The following is a 16844-nucleotide window of genomic DNA, read 5'->3' as shown; positions in this document are numbered from 1 at the left end:
CAGGATCGCGATTTTATCCATTATAAAAATGGACCAGAAAGAATCCTCGAGTACTTCAGTTTAAAAATCTATAGTTACTGGAATATAGAATCGAATTTTTGAACTTTTCATACTTTGTTATCCAAAATAATTAATTTTGTGGAAACTACTCGACCTGAAATATTCAACTGATATTTTTTCGAAAGCCGCTGCTGATCATTTCATGAAAAAATTAGTTTGCATTATACAACTATTCTGGAGTGTAAATGGAAAGAGCTGCTAGATAAATGATTTCGATAAAAAGCAAACAAAATCTGAGTTTAAATTCAGTTCTGAGTTAGTAGGAATATTTTCGGTATGAGATAAGCATATTTCTGCTGATTTATTTTCTTAAGAGTTCATTTTCACAGTTTTCGTGTCGTATGTATGAATGTACCGGATATGAAAAACACTGTATGTAAAAACTCGAAAGTGCGTTTTTATGAAGATTCAAGATTGAAGAGATTTCTTTGTGGATATTCATGAAGTGTGCTTTTTATTTGTGCTCGATATACTAACGGCCGTTTTCAATAAACGTATATCCATTTTTTCAGCTACCGAAGATAGACAATACATCTGATTTCGTTTCTATGATCTATCTGTAGATATTTTTTAGCATGGTTACCAATGGTTACTAATCGTCAGTAAGTGAAACGATGGATAAATAGTTTTATCGAAAACGGCCGTTAGTTTCCTACAACTAGTATACGATAGTTCAATCAGAGGAAAGACCCATCTCATGGAATTTGACTGTTTCGTCTGAAAGATTTAGTGGAAAATACCTTTACTTAGCACGCTCAGAGAAAATACTGACAAAATTTTATACAGTTTTGTTTTTCAATTATAGATTTTGATATATCGCAACAGCTATCTCGTTTCGATAGTGAGTGAGTTCTATCTTTGGTTCCTTGTTTTTCAGTATTATGAGTTGAATATTGAAATGTATTATTTAGAATACTTACTGAGGGAGAGATCTAGCTCCATGAGCTTGCCTGTGTGCTACAATAGACCGCTTGGTCGCAGTAGCAGGTTTGGGTTTATCCGTCCAACACAACCAGCAATCAGTAATCAGTACTGTGTTAATTTATTTAATTTTGAACCACTGGTGCCGATATCGCTGCTGTTTGTTGTTTATTTTCATATGCGTTCGATACAGTTCTCTCTAAAAATTTCACACTTTCTTTATTGCAGTTCGCTTATGTATAACTTAAATTTCGATCTCTTGATGAACCCACATTTTTGTTTATGAAGATTTAGTGGCTAGTAGGTACTGCTGATGACAGTTTTTTTCCAATTTTTACTCTATTCAACTGTCTACCAAGTGAGATGTGAGAAATACTCGAATTGTATATGAAAATGAATCGAAACAATTATAACCTCTCGTTGTCAACCAAATCACATTAGGTTATTTCAGTGAGAATTCAATATACCGAAACGTATCTGATCAATTTTTTCATTGTGATGGCAATATAATATACCTATGCAAGCTTCAACCCATGATTCCAGAAATTCATGCACCGTGTGAATATTTTTATCTGCACAAGAAAATTTACTATTTTTCAATTTTGCGTGCCATGTTTACTATGCTGTCACGATTCAAACTACTGTTGACTTAATACTCAAAATTTGTGTAATGAATATTAACACAACAAGAAGTATCGGAAATTTGTTTTAACTGCAGGGACATCTGTCCCTGGAGAAACAATGTTAACTAAAACAACGAGAATATGCTCAGTCAACAGTCCGATAAGGAAATATACTGAATAATAAGAAAGAAGTTTCAATGAGTAAACTGAATTCTGAAAGTCGAATGGGAAAACTGTACCTAACCATGAATAGTTATTCATATTCTCAACCTGCGATATCAACATCAACTGCTTATTCCCTGCTTTTCTTGGAACAGTGAGAAGATTCTCATGAAATCAGCAGTATTCATTCCCGAGATATATGAGCATTTGTTGGAGGTCTCTTTTTTTCTCTTTAGAAATTTCACACTGAAAATTTATTTTTGATAGATCAGAATGTCAGGGAAGGTTTGCTAGGCTGGCGTTTTTCTTTGAATCATCTGTTTTAACTGTTTTATTAACAAACGATTATCGATATCTCCAAATGCTTGTGCGGTTGGTAGGTATTATATGTGGTTTCTTCTTCTTATTCGGATCCATGTTGCTTTTGTGATTTGAAGTTTGATTGTATCTAAAGAGTTTTGCGAGGGCTGCAAATTCAACGAAATCAAATTCTGGCATAGCTTCCACCATGAAGGGGTTGTTTATTCAATTTTGGACGGTTTTTGTTAAAAATGATAGTCATAATAAAGTAAGCACTATAAATACAGGGTGTCCCAGATGTCGACGGCAAGCTGTAACTGGGAGATCGATTCATCGACCATCTGACTCTTCTTGAAAAAATACTTGAATAGTGGACGATTTGATTCTTTGCAAAAAAAAGTTTCCAAGACATTTTTCTTAGTTATTTGAAAATAATTCTTGTGTGCCCAAGGCTTTCTTTGGGGCTTATTGTAGTTTGAGTTGAACAGAAAGAAGTATTTTTATGTGGGAGCGAGACTGAGAATGATGCAATTAAATTAGACTCGAGTACGCGCGCGAGTACAAATGTTTGCTGTCCCGGAATCATCAACCCAGAGTAGCTTTTGTGGAACAACAGCATCAGGAAAATCTGTGATTCGCAGAGAAAAATTTATAGACAGATGAGTCCACATTAGAAAAATATGGCTACCTGAGCACGCATAACTTGCACGAGTGGCAGTTTGAAAGTATCTTGATAAGGTATACTCTAGCGATTGGTTACCATCTCGTTCACCAGATTCAAATCTGCAAGATTTATCTTATTGGGAGCGGAGAAAGTAAAGGTTTATTTAGCCAATCGAAAATATCTGAGTTACTGCACAGATAAATGGAGGCAGCTGAATTTGTTAACAATGGAAGAAACAAACGTTTGATAATACGATCTTATAGAGGAGTTTATACCACGAGAATTCCTCGCCATCCGTATAAGGCGTAAAGGGGGAAAGACTACCAGAATGTGGGGTCTTTCCAGAACATTTGAAAGATCAGTAGAAGTTACGAATATTACAATAGTTTCCACTTTCGTCGAAAAGACGAACGTCTTTTTTCAATTTCACCAGGATACGAATTGCAGCCAAGGGCGAGACTTTTGCCAAATTTTTTTCATGTGGAATTTCATAGAAGAGATAATTCCACATCGGAAAGTTAATAACATGAATGAATATTTGTTCTTCAATAAAAAAAAATTTTTTTCCGTTCGACGAATAAAAAAATTTCTGAATTTTCTAGGTGTCGAACTGATTGAATTGAATTAAAATGAATACCCCATATAAATTAGCTGTTTCTGACGTGAGATATTCATTTTTTCTTTTTGAACTGACCACTAGAACGGTGTAGACCCCTCTTAAGGAGATATCAAACTTGCATTGCGGCTGAGGAAAACAATTCGAACATCTGTTATAAACCTTATTATCAAAATGAAACATATTAAATGAATTTTATAATAGTGTCATCATCGGTCTCGCTCCCACATCGTGAAGTGATTCTTCCTACCTCAGTCAAACACCAATCAACCTTTAAGAAGCCTGTTTTTTTGCAGAATATAAAATTTTTCACCATTTAGAGAATAATAATTTAGAAAATCTCATACCGTTTTTGATTTGCCAAACTGCACAGTATGTATTTTATTTTTAGTGTCATTTTCTTCCATGCTGGACGAGCTGACTCTAAATTTAAGGCCATAGAAAAATCATTATTCAGTATTACTCAACACGAAAAAAAGTAAGAGAATTGAAGACTCTCATCAGGAGTGAAAAAACGCCACAAGTATTCCAATATGACAGAATTTTCCATTACTCTAAAAGCCTTCATTGTTATCAGTTATCATCAATAATATCAATATTGATCAAACTTACTATTTTTCATCAAATTAAGTGAAGAGATGTTGAAAACGGTTGACCAAGTTTTCCATATACGCTAAAAACCCTAGCTTTACCTACTATTTTTCATTACCAAATAATAATACTGATATAGAGTAAGATTAAGATTGAATATCGAATTATAATAAGGGCTTTTAGAGAATATTGATACAATCTTAACTGAAATTCGACTGTAAAAATTTTCAAATCGTTGACTTTTGATGTAATTTAGCAGATAATCGAGTTTGTGACGATATCTCAACGTTTATTCTCATGAGCTGTAAATAAAGACTTCCTAAGGTTCAGAATATGTTAGTTTTTATACTGACTCAAAATTTTCATGAACAAACACTATGTATAACCTACTTTCGTTCTGTTATCCTTGACTTCATATTATTGTTTAAATAATAAACTGAATCTTCATTTGGGATGTTTTTCAATATTAACCCACAAAATGATAATACTTTTGCAGTATGCTGATAGACTACTATGCTAATAAATAATTTCATATCATTCGAGGTCGGGATCAAATGTGGGAAAATTATTATGTAGTTGTGTTTTACTAAAACCAACTAGGTATTTGTTATATTAAACACATTTCATTGCAACATTTCTTAGGAATATCTTCCTGAGCTCTATGTCGTTGGTAAAATTCCTTTACTTCGAAGGTCTTGTTACTAACTTCGACTACATTTGAACTGCAAGTTCATTATGAAATGAAAAGAACAGGTTTTTTGTTTTTTATGGAGAGTTGTTTTTTCCATCAGATTAAAATTTTTTATATGAAGCGAAAAACAATTTTGGAAATAAGATTGCAATTCAAGCATTTCATTGTTTTTCAGTTTATGTAAAGAAATTCCTGATTTTCTTCGAATCATCAGAACACCTAGAAAAATTTCTGGAAGCCATTATATTTTGGCCTGTCACATGGTTTCGGCTTGAGATAGCATTTGGGCTGAATTAAAATATCAGTTATTCTTCAGTATTCAACTAGAATATGCGTTTGACTGATAAAAAATTGAACCACGAATTTTCATCACTGATTAGAATATTAACATCCATATATGACGTTTTCCTTCATAGAAGGTTTGAAAGACCACAAGTTGAGTACCTAACTCTGACGCGCAATAAGAATTCTGCATCCCCAAGAGATATTCGAAATTCAACCGCTGGATGAGAATTCTCTCTATTCACTATCGATAAAAACGGGAAGGAGATGTTGCCACATCTCTGAGTCCATAAAGTACAAGGTGTAGTTTACAATATACAGGACATGTATATTACAGTCATGCCCCTGGTAGCAATGTCTCTGTGGCGGCGTAGTTGTACCCATGGTAGAAGAATTCTTCATCTCACCATGGTGGTACCAAGGGTGGCCAAACGATGGCATCACTGCGCACGACGGTTGCGATCACAGGGTAGCATATACGTCTATTGCGGTGCAGCATAAGCCAAACGATGGCGCCACCGGCGACGCACAACTCTATACCCTCGACGTAACCGGCGTTTATAGCAGGCACAAACTACGCTGCTTCGGCGATTGTCGTAGGTAGCTGCTAGGGTTCATTAACCTACCTGATGAGTCCGACCCTAGCAGTGGGACGAAACAATCACCCCAAGAGCACGCATTTCTTCAAATAGCGTGAACTCACCCCAGCAAACATCCGCCAAATCTCAAACTAAAATATACAATATTTACCATTCTCCGATCATTAGAGCTTCACGAGAAGAAATTTTCATTTCGTCATAGTGATGTCATCTTTACAATTTAAGCAGATATCTGTATTCAAGGTTCTTCCACATCACTCAGTGCTTCGAATCACGTAAACCAGAGTCAAATCGGTAGCTTCATTGAGCGGAAAACGTGAATTACATTATGGCTTCACATATACTGAAGTCATAATTCGCCTGAAGCCACAATGAATGGTCCTTGCATGTTACATGAAGCCATAATGATAGGAGGATATTTCTTCCAAACCCTGATACGGATGTAAGAATACATCTTTTGAATGTAGGCAATATATTTTCGATTATCAAACAATATAGAATATGTATGAGTTCAAACAAAGGTAAGTGTAAGGGGGTACCATACAATTTGGAGTATGATACAAGAGCTTAGGGAAAAACCTCAGTTAAAAAACCATGTCTCCCCGTCAGTAGTGTAGTGATGACAAATTTGTTTGCAGAATAAGCTTTATACTGAAGGGCGTCTTTTCCATTGATATGAAAATTTCTTTATCTTCTTTCCATTTCGAAATAATATCTGAAACAGAGCTGAAAACGAGGAAACAGAGTGAATAATAAAGCTTTCTTCAAAACTTATTCGAAGAATTGATGACGAATGAAGAAAAAAAAAATAATCATAGGTACATAACTTATTCTTCCTTTGGACCTTGGGACGTTTTGATATTTTTCTATATATTGCGTTGCTATGGAAATGTCATCATCTCATTAAATTCCGTTTTCTCTTAAAAATAGCCTCTTTTGATCGAACAATAACCATATACGACCTCAAGGACTACCTTGTATGGAAAGTATACAACACCAGTGACGTAGAGAATGAGATATATGACTTGTATTAAAAATGTTTTTCATTCGAAAATTTCTTTCCGTCGAAATAATGTGCGATTCTTCAATAATCAATATACTTCTACAGCGCGGTGTGAAGTTTAAGACTTTTGAAAAAATAAAGTCATTCAACATGCTGCAAGTCTCGAATTTTAATCTTTAGACAGCGACTATCTGTTGATAGGTTTCTGACAAGATGATAATATGAAGCACTAAGAGTATGAGAACTAACAATTCTTTCAGCACTCCTATTATTATGTTATGAGAACTAAAGTTCTTACATTATCTATCATTTTTTTTCTAGGAGCGCCTTAATTTATAGAAGAAAATATATACATCTTTCATGGTGTACAATGTTGCGTCCATAACATTTATATTCGTCTGTTTTTTGGGGAAATACCCCAAAGAATGGAAGCCAATATAGATTTTTCACGGTGTTCAATGTTGCGTCCTTACGTTTATATTCGTATGTTTCCATACCGCAGGATCAGTTGATGTGTGAATTCGTGCCGTGATGTGCTGAAATTTCTGTCGGTGAGTATATCCATCTTGTTTCAACTACTTTGGAATATTAGACATTTGAAGAAGACAAACAATGAATATCTTCAATTATTAGTTGTATGATATATTTACGAATGCAAAAGTTTATGTGTTTTAATTCTGGAAACCGAATGAATCTCAAATTGTTGATCTGGCATGAACATTTCGTGAAAACTGCTCTCAGTCGGAATGGCGCCAACCAACGGTCTGGAGGTACGCTCCGTGCAAAACACAGCCGCGCAATCGTTCCATACATTTACATAAGGGGTTTCTCTGCTCTCGTTATATTTTCCTGATTATAGCTTCATTTTGGTATTATTGGACTAAGCATCTTTGTGGACGATTTCATCGGATAATAAAAGATAAAAGAGTCCGGAGCCCAATGAATGTTTCTATAATTGTCAATATAGCGGAAAAGTTTTGTTATTTTGATCTGATACTATTCAAAATTGGTATCTAGGGGTTTCCGGGGTAAGAATTACAAATTTTCTGTCTGAATGGAAAAATTCGAGATAGCGGCTACAATATGGCGAACTAGTTTTGTGTATATAATTCGATTAGATTCAAAATTGCTATCTTATGATAGATAGTAGCTCCAGAATGGCATGCAGACAAATTATCCTATTTTTGTCCGATATTATTGGAAATTGGTAGGTGGATGATTTTGGATTCGGAAATCATGTCATCATTGTCAAAATTCAAAGAATCAATATAATATGAATGGAAAAAAACTTGTTAGAAAAATTCGCACTCAAAGGGTTATTTTACGCTGTGAAATACTTTTCGGACGTTCAAATATATAGTTTGAAATAAATAGAAATACTAGCATTTGAATAGCGTTTCAATCGGATAATGAAAGTGACGGTTACAATAATTTACTCAAAGACATCAAAATGAACTGTTTATCTCTTGGGACTCGTATTGTACTTATGGGGGATCCAAATGGAAGGGAGAATAAGTAATATGACTGACACTTTATCCTTAAATCGATTCCGATGTCGCACCTTTAATATAAATTATGCAACATAACACATAACATAATAAAACAGAACATTATGTAATATTATTTCAAATTCAAACCATAGAAGTTAATATTGAACTTCAAAAAACTCGCCAATCGGGGTGTCGCCGCAGTGGCTGTAGGTTTAGGTAATTTTGACTCAATGTCAGCTCGAGAAATGGCAGAAATGTCTTCTGCAGGAGGAAACTTGAAATAGCCTTTGGAATGCCGTAAGAACTTAACAACATATTCTCCATACTCGTCCGACAATTCTATTACTTGGCCGACGCAGTGAAACACATTTTTCTTTGTTGGGAATCGTACCAAAACAAAATCATCGAGCAATATTTGGTCATCATCTGCAATAATAACAGAAAATTACTTATAATATATAAAATACAGTTTGTGCAATTACCTATGAGATTGTCAAAGTCGTCGTGATCTGATGTTACATCAATGTCTGTATCAGAAGAGCTTATGGTGAATTTGTTTTTTCTGGTCAAAGTTTTCATTTCTACTCCATCTGAATCAGAAGATGAGCTGTCAGTCAAACGTTTGGACTGGCTACGTGACTTCGATTTTTTCTTATTCTTGATTGCACCCTTCACAAACTTTTTGGATCCAGGAATTTCTAAGTCCAGTGGCAGTTTCCTCTTAACTCCTCCTGTGTTTGCCCTCGTTCGCCTAGCCTGTTCTAATTCTTCGACTCTCTTCTTTTCAGATGATGTCGTGTATATCCTTGATTTGCCAAGTCGAGACTTTCTATTGGTTTTCCTTTCACCTGCTTTTGGGAATGGCCTAATGTCAGAAGGTTTTACAATTTCCACGGAAATTATGTTGATAAAAGTCTTGGTAGCAGCATCGACAATTTCTTTTAAAAGCGATTGTACAATCGCCGTCACGACAGAAGCAGTATTGGCCTCTTCTACGACTCTATAATCGCCTATATTGACTGGTGAATGCTTTGTCTCTCTAGATGTAGAGGGCTGACTTGTTTCAGATGCTGAACCATCATGTTTTGTGGAATCCTTAACAGTTGCTTCTTTTTCTTGGTGATCAGGCATTTGTCGGTCTGTCACAAATGCTCCAGAATAGTCTTCTTCAGTAAAGATGAGCCGATTTATGGGCCACAACCCAGTACTTACGAAACTGCTTATGATATTTTTAGGCGTGAAAGTTTGCAAGAACGGTTCAGTTGTTAATCTGGCAATTTCATAAATTGTTATCGGCTTTCCTGAATTGCTTAGTATATAATCATTGAAAGATGTTTTCAGTTTTTGCTTGAACGTACCATAAACAGCTTTATCGAGAGGTTGTATTTTATGTGTGCAGTGGGGTGGGAATGATAGCAAAACGATTCCGTTCTCACGGGCATAGTTGATGGCATCCACTGATACATGTGTTTCATGGTTGTCCATTAACAGCGAGATAGGATCTGTTGGGGTACTATTCGTATATTTTTTCATATGTTTCAATAATTTAACGAAAACTGGTGCGGTCATCCACCCTGACTTTGTTCCGTAACCTATAGATCCAGGTACAGAGCCATGCAAAAAATGATCCTTCATTCTCACTCGAGGATATACAAACATAGGAGGAAGTGCAGAACCGGTTGCAGAAATAACACCGCAGAAAGTGACTAGAGTGCCTCTTTCTGCAGAGACACACTGACCCACAACTCTTTTTCCGGACATGCCTGGGGTAGTTTCGGACGTTCAAATATATAGTATGAAATAAATAGAAATACTAGCATTTGAATAGCGTTTCAATCGGATAATGGAAGTGACGGTTACAATAATTTACTCAAAGACATCAAAATGAACTGTTTATCTCTTGGGACTCGTATTGTACTTATGGGGGATCCAAATGGAAGGGAGAATAAGTAATATGACTGACACTTCATCCTTAAATCGATTCCGATGTCGCACCTTTAATATAAATTATGCAACATAACACATAACATAATAAAACAGAACATTATGTAATATTATTTCAAATTCAAACCATAGAAGTTAATATTGAACTTCAAAAAACTCGCTAATCGGGGTGTCGCCGCAGTGGCTGTAGGTTTAGGTAATTTTGACTCAATGTCAGCTCGAGAAATGGCAGAAATGTCTTCTGCAGGAGGAAACTTGAAATAGCCTTTGGAATGCCGTAAGAACTTAACAACATATTCTCCATACTCGTCCGACAATTCTATTACTTGGCCGACGCAGTGAAACACATTTTTCTTTGTTGGGAATCGTACCAAAACAAAATCATCGAGCAATATTTGGTCATCATCTGCAACAATAACAGAAAATTACTTATAATATATAAAATACAGTTTGTGCAATTACCTATGAGATTGTCAAAGTCGTCGTGATCTGATGTTACATCAATGTCTGTATCAGAAGAGCTTATGGTGAATTTGTTTTTTCTGGTCAAAGTTTTCATTTCTACTCCATCTGAATCAGAAGATGAGCTGTCAGTCAAACGTTTGGACTGGCTACGTGACTTCGATTTTTTCTTATTCTTGATTGCACCCTTCACAAACTTTTTGGATCCAGGAATTTCTAAGTCCAGTGGCAGTTTCCTCTTAACTCCTCCTGTGTTTGCCCTCGTTCGCCTAGCCTGTTCTAATTCTTCGACTCTCTTCTTTTCAGATGATGTCGTGTATATCCTTGATTTGCCAAGTCGAGACTTTCTATTGGTTTTCCTTTCACCTGCTTTTGGGAATGGCCTAATGTCAGAAGGTTTTACAATTTCCACGGAAATTATGTTGATAAAAGTCTTGGTAGCAGCATCGACAATTTCTTTTAAAAGCGATTGTACAATCGCCGTCACGACAGAAGCAGTATTGGCCTCTTCTACGACTCTATAATCGCCTATATTGACTGGTGAATGCTTTGTCTCTCTAGATGTAGAGGGCTGACTTGTTTCAGATGCTGAACCATCATGTTTTGTGGAATCCTTAACAGTTGCTTCTTTTTCTTGGTGATCAGGCATTTGTCGGTCTGTCACAAATGCTCCAGAATAGTCTTCTTCAGTAAAGATGAGCCGATTTATGGGCCACAACCCAGTACTTACGAAACTGCTTATGATATTTTTAGGCGTGAAAGTTTGCAAGAACGGTTCAGTTGTTAATCTGGCAATTTCATAAATTGTTATCGGCTTTCCTGAATTGCTTAGTATATAATCATTGAAAGATGTTTTCAGTTTTTGCTTGAACGGACCATAAACAGCTTTATCGAGAGGTTGTATTTTATGTGTGCAGTTTATGATAGCAAAACGATTCCGTTCTCACGGGCATAGTTGATGGCATCCACTGATACATGTGTTTCATGCTTGTCCATTAACAGCAAGATAGGATCTGTTGGGGTACTATTCGTATATTTTTTTATATGTTCCAATAATTTAACGAAAACTGGTGCGGTCATCCACCCTGACTTTGTTCCGTAACCTATAGATCCAGGTACAGAGCCATGCAAAAAATGATCCTTCATTCTCACTCGAGGATATACAAACATAGGAGGAAGTGCAGAACCGGTTGCAGAAATAACACCGCAGAAAGTGACTAGAGTGCCTCTTTCTGCAGAGACACACTGACCCACAACTCTTTTTCCGGTTTCAGCGATCACTTTTGGAGCTTGTAACACAGTGGAAATGCCAGTCTCATCGGTATTCCAAATACGACTTGGGTGAAATTTATATTTCTTGAAGACATCGGCGTAGTTATTGAAGAAGTTGTCCACATTATGTTTATTGAATGCTGATGCTCTGCCGAAGCTCGTGTTTTCTGGCTTCCTAAGAGAGAGTCTTGGGTGCCGTTTCATGAAACATTTCATCCATTCGATTCCCGCTTGCCGATTCTCATGCCATTTTTCAGGAAATGTTTTGTTAAGTTTCACTGCATACTCATAAGCCAATTTACGAGTAGCAATATAAGTTAACCCATGCAAAATTTGGGATGACTGCTTGAGGTATTTTTCAAGTTCAAGCTCTTCAATTGGCGAAAACACTTGACGACTGGCATATTTGGATAATCCAGATTTACTATCATTCATTTCGGTCCCTGAATCGGAGTTATCGTTCATATTTCTAGCTTTCGATACTCTATCGTAGAGCGTAGATTTTTTAATGCCAAATCGAGCAGCGGCCTGCCGTAAAGACATATTTCTAGACAAAACATCTTTAACAGCAGATCTCATTGTCTCCTCGGGCACGTCTGGCACCTGCTTTTTCTTTACATAAGTTCTAACCATTCTTATTATACTTGGGGCAGTTCCGGACAGTCCGAATGTGCCCCGACCAAAGTGTCCGAATCTGCCTCCTCAGTAAAGATAACTTTATCTTCAACGTAGCCGTTATTTTCCAATGCTTCTGCCTGTTAAAATAAAGACTATGTAGCGCATAAATGATTACTTTGTCACGTGCATCTCTTAAAAAGTTAAATATTATACTCCTTAAAAGTTGAGCTCCTTAGAAATGATGTGTAAAATACTTACTTTTGATGGCACTTGAAAACAAAAACCAAATTCTTGAGAAAATCCGTCGTTTGGAAACGCGTCGTTCAGTACACTGCGTTCACACTACCACTGCTGCCAAATTGTGTAATTACAGATATCTAGAGCAACCGGGAGGCGGGAAATATGAAATGTCCGGATGTACCCCGTGTCCGAATCTGCCCCCCTCTACCCTACTGAAATTCTCTAGTTGTAATTATATGGTTTATTTTTTCAGAAATGTTCTCCTCAAGAATAAAAAAAAATCATGTCAGCTGTAGTGTATGAGGTAACATGACCATTATATTATGTTTTTGATTTATTCTAATTTCATTTCACTATAGAAAGAGCAAGAGGAATCATTTAGGAATAGAATGTGCAATGTACCTTTAACGCGAACTAAGAAGAAAGAAGTCAAAAACTCATATAAACAGCATTAATTATGTTTCAAATCAATATTTTTGGATCTCTTCAATTCAAATATCGATCTCGTTCCAGTGTGTGTATCGCTTTGCTGAATAATGTGAAATCTTTACGTGTTTTTCAATGAAACTTTTTGCCATATTTCAGATTTCATTGAACATATCAAGTCCACCACCGGAAAAATGGGACTCACCAGATTTCAAGGTATTCAATATTTCATAATCTATAATAGAATTCAATAATTTAACAACTTTTTCATTCCAGACTTATATGCCAAAATCAGATACTATTGGCGAGGAAGCAAAGTTTTGTGATTCCTATGAAGTAAGTTCTAGGTACCTATTATCAAAGTCTACCTTCAACTAGATTCATCATTAATTCCATCTATTTCCATTTATTTCTAATATAATATCGAATATCTTAAGTTGATGTATTCGTAGATATATCTTTTTTTATTTCAGTGTTCATCTGATATATCAAGTCCACCACCATCAGGAGATATTCCGGATTTTGAGGTATCAAATATGAAATTTTATAATGAATAATTCAACAATTATTGTTTGTTCTAGGTTTACACGCCAGATTCCACTGTCGATACAGATGATATAATTGATATCGAGGAGGAAAAAAAACCGTGAATGAAAATGAGGTAGTATGACTGAAGAGTTTTTTCGAAATATGTGTCTGCCCCATAGTTAACGCTCTACAAGAAATAAAATGTTTACAGGTTAAGGATTCCAATTATGAGAAAAAGATGATGAACCTTATACCCCGGAGACGGGAGACAGAAGTGAGAGTTGAATCGCATTTTTATATTCAAAGCACAATCTAATGTCATATATTATTTCAGTTTGAATCTCCTATAGACGACTCCGACACAGATCCGACATATGACCCAAAACAAGAGGTAAAGAAAAAGGCTAACCAATCTATTACATAGTTATATGAATTATTCCATTCGTTTTCAGTCTGCACGGAAAGGAAGACGTTTCCGATCCTTGCTGATAGATTCATCTTCTGGATCTTCAAGAAACAACTCCTTCAAAACGCCATCCATTACTGAGAAACGTGTGAAGAAACCAATCATCATCCTCGAAAATATTCTTTTGAAAAGCGAAATTAAATCAAGTAGTACTACAAGTCTCGCTAAGGAAATCGATAGGCATCCCTCTACCTCCAGTAAACCTTATGAAGAAGGAAATGATGTTGATATACAATTGGAATCAAAAAACCTTAGCACTTCCATTAGCGACATCGAGCCCAGTACTTCTCACAGTACTCAAGTAAAAGAAAAAAAAATTCATATTCGAAGTATACAAGAAAACGAGATTATTGTTACTTTTGTGGAGACGAAGTACTCAATTTCGCTAGACACCTCCAAAGAAACCATTCCCATGAAACTGAAGTGATCCGCATTATGTCCCTAGACCCCAAGTGCAAAGAGAGAAGGGATCGCATAAATACATTGAGGAAACGAGGTAATTATATAAGAAATTCCCAAGGATTCTTCAAACCAGTGAGGTCGCCCGTTTTGAAAGATCGAAATTCATTACCATGTTCTAATTGCCTTGGTTTTTACTCATCCAAATTATTGTATAGGCATAGGAAAAAATGTGCTGGTGGAAGCACAGTAAGTGCACAAGCAGATGGGCAGAATAATCTGATCAATAATATTGCTGGTCGTATCGATACTCGACTGAAAAATGAAGTGTTTCCTAGGATGCAACCCGACAAAATTAGTATGGAAGCAAAAAAGGATCCACTTATTTGTGCATTCGGTGCACAGTCACAGTACCTAAAAATACATCGAGAAAAACACTTTATAAATGTTACTTCCAGGAAAATGAGAGAATTATCAAGGCTTCTCTTGGCTTTGAAGGAAAAAGAACCTAAGATAACCAGCTTATTTGATGCACTCCGACCAGAATACAATTTAATTTGCGATGCAGTCAAGTCAGTAGCAAAATATGGCAGCATCAATGATTCATTTGCTTCTCCAACTTATGCGAGGAATATAGGAACTGCTCTGAAACAATGCTGTGATATAGCAATACTACACAACCTAACGAGCCAGAATTCAGTTTCATCTGCAGAAACCGAGGTGAAATTAAAAAATATGATACATCTATTCACCTCAAGTTGGAGATTCGAAATATCTAGCCAAGCTGGAACGGACTTCAATATGAAAAAATGGAACAAGATAACAATCGTTCCACTCGCTGAGGATTTGAAAATCCTCAAACAATATTTGATTTCAAAAGCTAAAACTGTTATCAGCTCGTTGAGAAGTGATCCTCATGATAAAATTGCATATAAAATTTTGTTGGAAACTATTTATTGTAGAATTATTCTGCTGAATAGAAAGAGACCGGGAGAGCTACAAAGACTTCTCCTTCAAACCTATCTGAATTCCGAGGCTAAGGAGGGAACAAGCAATTATGAAGAATTTGATCCGATTGTATCGTCAACGGAAAAAGTTCTTTTGAAAAATTTTAAAAGGATTGTCATAAGAGGAAAACGAGGAGGAGGTGTTGCAGTCTTATTCAGCAAGGATGTGCAAGAGCACATCGATATCCTACTATCCGTAAGGAAAAACCTAGTGGATGTGCGAAACCCATACCTGTTCGGAAGACCTGTTCTCCCGACACCAGTTATTGGGTATAAGGTATTGCAAGGGTATGCACGGGCTAGTGGAGCAAAAAACCCTTCGGCAATAACATGCACAAGACTCCGCAAATATTTGGCAACCTTATCTCAGCTCTTTTCACTGAATGAGACAGAAGTAGACCAACTGGTAACCTTTATGGGTCACACAATAGGTGTTCATAAGAACTCCTATAGACTGCCAGACGATATTCACCAGACGGCTAAAATTTCTAAACTTCTCCTCTTGCTAGAGGGCGGAAATCTTCAAGAATTCAAGGGAAAAACACTGGATGAAATCGGAATCGATCTGGAGGAAGATTTACTGGAACAAACAAACTCCAAGGAAAGCGACGATGACAAAAGCAACAGTGACGATGATATCATTCAAAATTTTTCTTATAGTGAACAGTCTCTGCCTGTTGAAAAGCCCCAGACAATTCGAACTGGAGCAATGGAAATGGTAAATGATGAAACAAAAAGACAACCTAAGAAAAGGACATTGGTGAAGTGGACATCACAGCAGAAAAAAATAGTAAAAAAATTCTTCCAGAAACACATAATGAATAAAATTCCCCCAAAAAAGGCTGAATGTGACCTGTTGAAGAGTAAATATCCAGAAGTTTTAGAAAACAAGGACTGGTTGAAAATAAAAGTGTTCATACAAAATATTTATTCAGGGAAACAGAAGAACTGTTCTGATGAAGAGTAACATGAGATTATTAGTTATACATTCGTAAACATTTGTATCCAAAGATTTTAGTCCTTTTTTTCCTATTTGTCTATGTAGGCATAGTATTTTATGACTGAATTGTTGTTTCCTGAAATATTTTACGTTCCGTTTTTACAGAGAATGAATTTTATTTATTTATTTCATATGTATATGTTCTTTACACTTTCTGGAGTTGTATTGAAATTCATGACTTTTGTAGTTCTAGACCGAAAGAAAATTTTTCTGAACCATTGTATTGTTCTGACGAATAAAAATTAGATATAAATTTCAAGCCCTATTTATTTCAAGTACCAGAATCAAGTTCAAAAATTTTTGCAAGAATGATTTATTTAATTTAAAATAAATTCAGCAGCAAATGAAGTGGGACACCTTAAAAATTTCCTAAGTTGACCAGCTTCAACTTCGCTATTACTTTACAGATTTTGGATTTTTAGCCAGACGTGGAAATTTATATCTTTCTTCTGGTCGTCACTGGCACAGGGCTGCTATTCT

General features: G+C 35.9%; 4 protein-coding genes across 5 annotated transcripts; 2 read left to right on the top strand and 2 right to left on the bottom strand.

Annotated features, from left to right (window-relative positions):
• Positions 1-6968: 6968 nt before the first annotated feature.
• On the top strand, positions 6969-14891 carry LOC123321873. Of its 2 annotated transcripts, XM_044909663.1 has the most exons (7): positions 6969-7063; positions 12792-12842; positions 12898-12987; positions 13121-13180; positions 13241-13300; positions 13438-13491; positions 13546-13659. In XM_044909663.1, exons 2-7 carry the CDS (start codon positions 12822-12824, stop codon positions 13612-13614), a joined length of 354 nt encoding a protein of 117 aa, XP_044765598.1. In that variant the 5' UTR covers positions 6969-7063; positions 12792-12821; the 3' UTR covers positions 13615-13659. The 2 variants fall into 2 exon arrangements, with proteins under 2 accessions (XP_044765598.1, XP_044765597.1); XM_044909662.1 differs by lacking the exons at positions 6969-7063; positions 12792-12842; positions 12898-12987; ... (2 more) ...; positions 13438-13491; positions 13546-13659 and adding exons at positions 13720-13766; positions 13827-13883; positions 13945-14891.
• Positions 8080-8640, bottom strand: LOC123321876. Its single transcript, XM_044909665.1, has 2 exons — positions 8485-8640; positions 8080-8428 (listed from the first exon to the last, which is right to left on the bottom strand). Exons 1-2 carry the CDS (start codon positions 8579-8581, stop codon positions 8133-8135), a joined length of 393 nt encoding a protein of 130 aa, XP_044765600.1. The 5' UTR covers positions 8582-8640; the 3' UTR covers positions 8080-8132.
• On the bottom strand, positions 11327-12313 carry LOC123321724. Its single transcript, XM_044909458.1, has one exon. The coding sequence runs from the start codon at positions 12311-12313 to the stop codon at positions 11327-11329; it is 987 nt and encodes a 328-aa protein (XP_044765393.1).
• Positions 14394-16331, top strand: LOC123321723. The gene has a single exon (XM_044909457.1). It carries the CDS (start codon positions 14394-14396, stop codon positions 16329-16331), a length of 1938 nt encoding a protein of 645 aa, XP_044765392.1.
• The last annotated feature ends 513 nt before the right edge of the window (positions 16332-16844 follow it).

Source organism: Coccinella septempunctata, chromosome X (assembly GCF_907165205.1).
Source record: "Coccinella septempunctata chromosome X, icCocSept1.1, whole genome shotgun sequence".
Classification (NCBI taxonomy): domain Eukaryota; kingdom Metazoa; phylum Arthropoda; class Insecta; order Coleoptera; family Coccinellidae; genus Coccinella; species Coccinella septempunctata.
Note: the sequence above shows the minus strand (reverse complement) of the source record. Positions and strands in the feature narration are given on the sequence as shown.

Coding starts and splice junctions, on each gene's coding strand:
- LOC123321876 (XM_044909665.1), bottom strand. CDS start 8,581: ATGAAAACTTTGACCAGAAAAAACAAATTCACCATAAGCTCTTCTGAT. Junction 8,429..8,484: donor CGACTTTGACAATCTCATAG/GTAATTGCACAA, acceptor TTATTATTGCAG/ATGATGACCAAATATTGCTC.
- LOC123321723 (XM_044909457.1), top strand. CDS start 14,394: ATGTCCCTAGACCCCAAGTGCAAAGAGAGAAGGGATCGCATAAATACA.
- LOC123321873 (XM_044909662.1), top strand. CDS start 13,731: ATGATGAACCTTATACCCCGGAGACGGGAGACAGAA. Junction 13,767..13,826: donor CCCGGAGACGGGAGACAGAA/GTGAGAGTTGAA, acceptor ATATTATTTCAG/TTTGAATCTCCTATAGACGA. Junction 13,884..13,944: donor CATATGACCCAAAACAAGAG/GTAAAGAAAAAG, acceptor ATTCGTTTTCAG/TCTGCACGGAAAGGAAGACG.
- LOC123321724 (XM_044909458.1), bottom strand. CDS start 12,313: ATGGTTAGAACTTATGTAAAGAAAAAGCAGGTGCCAGACGTGCCCGAG.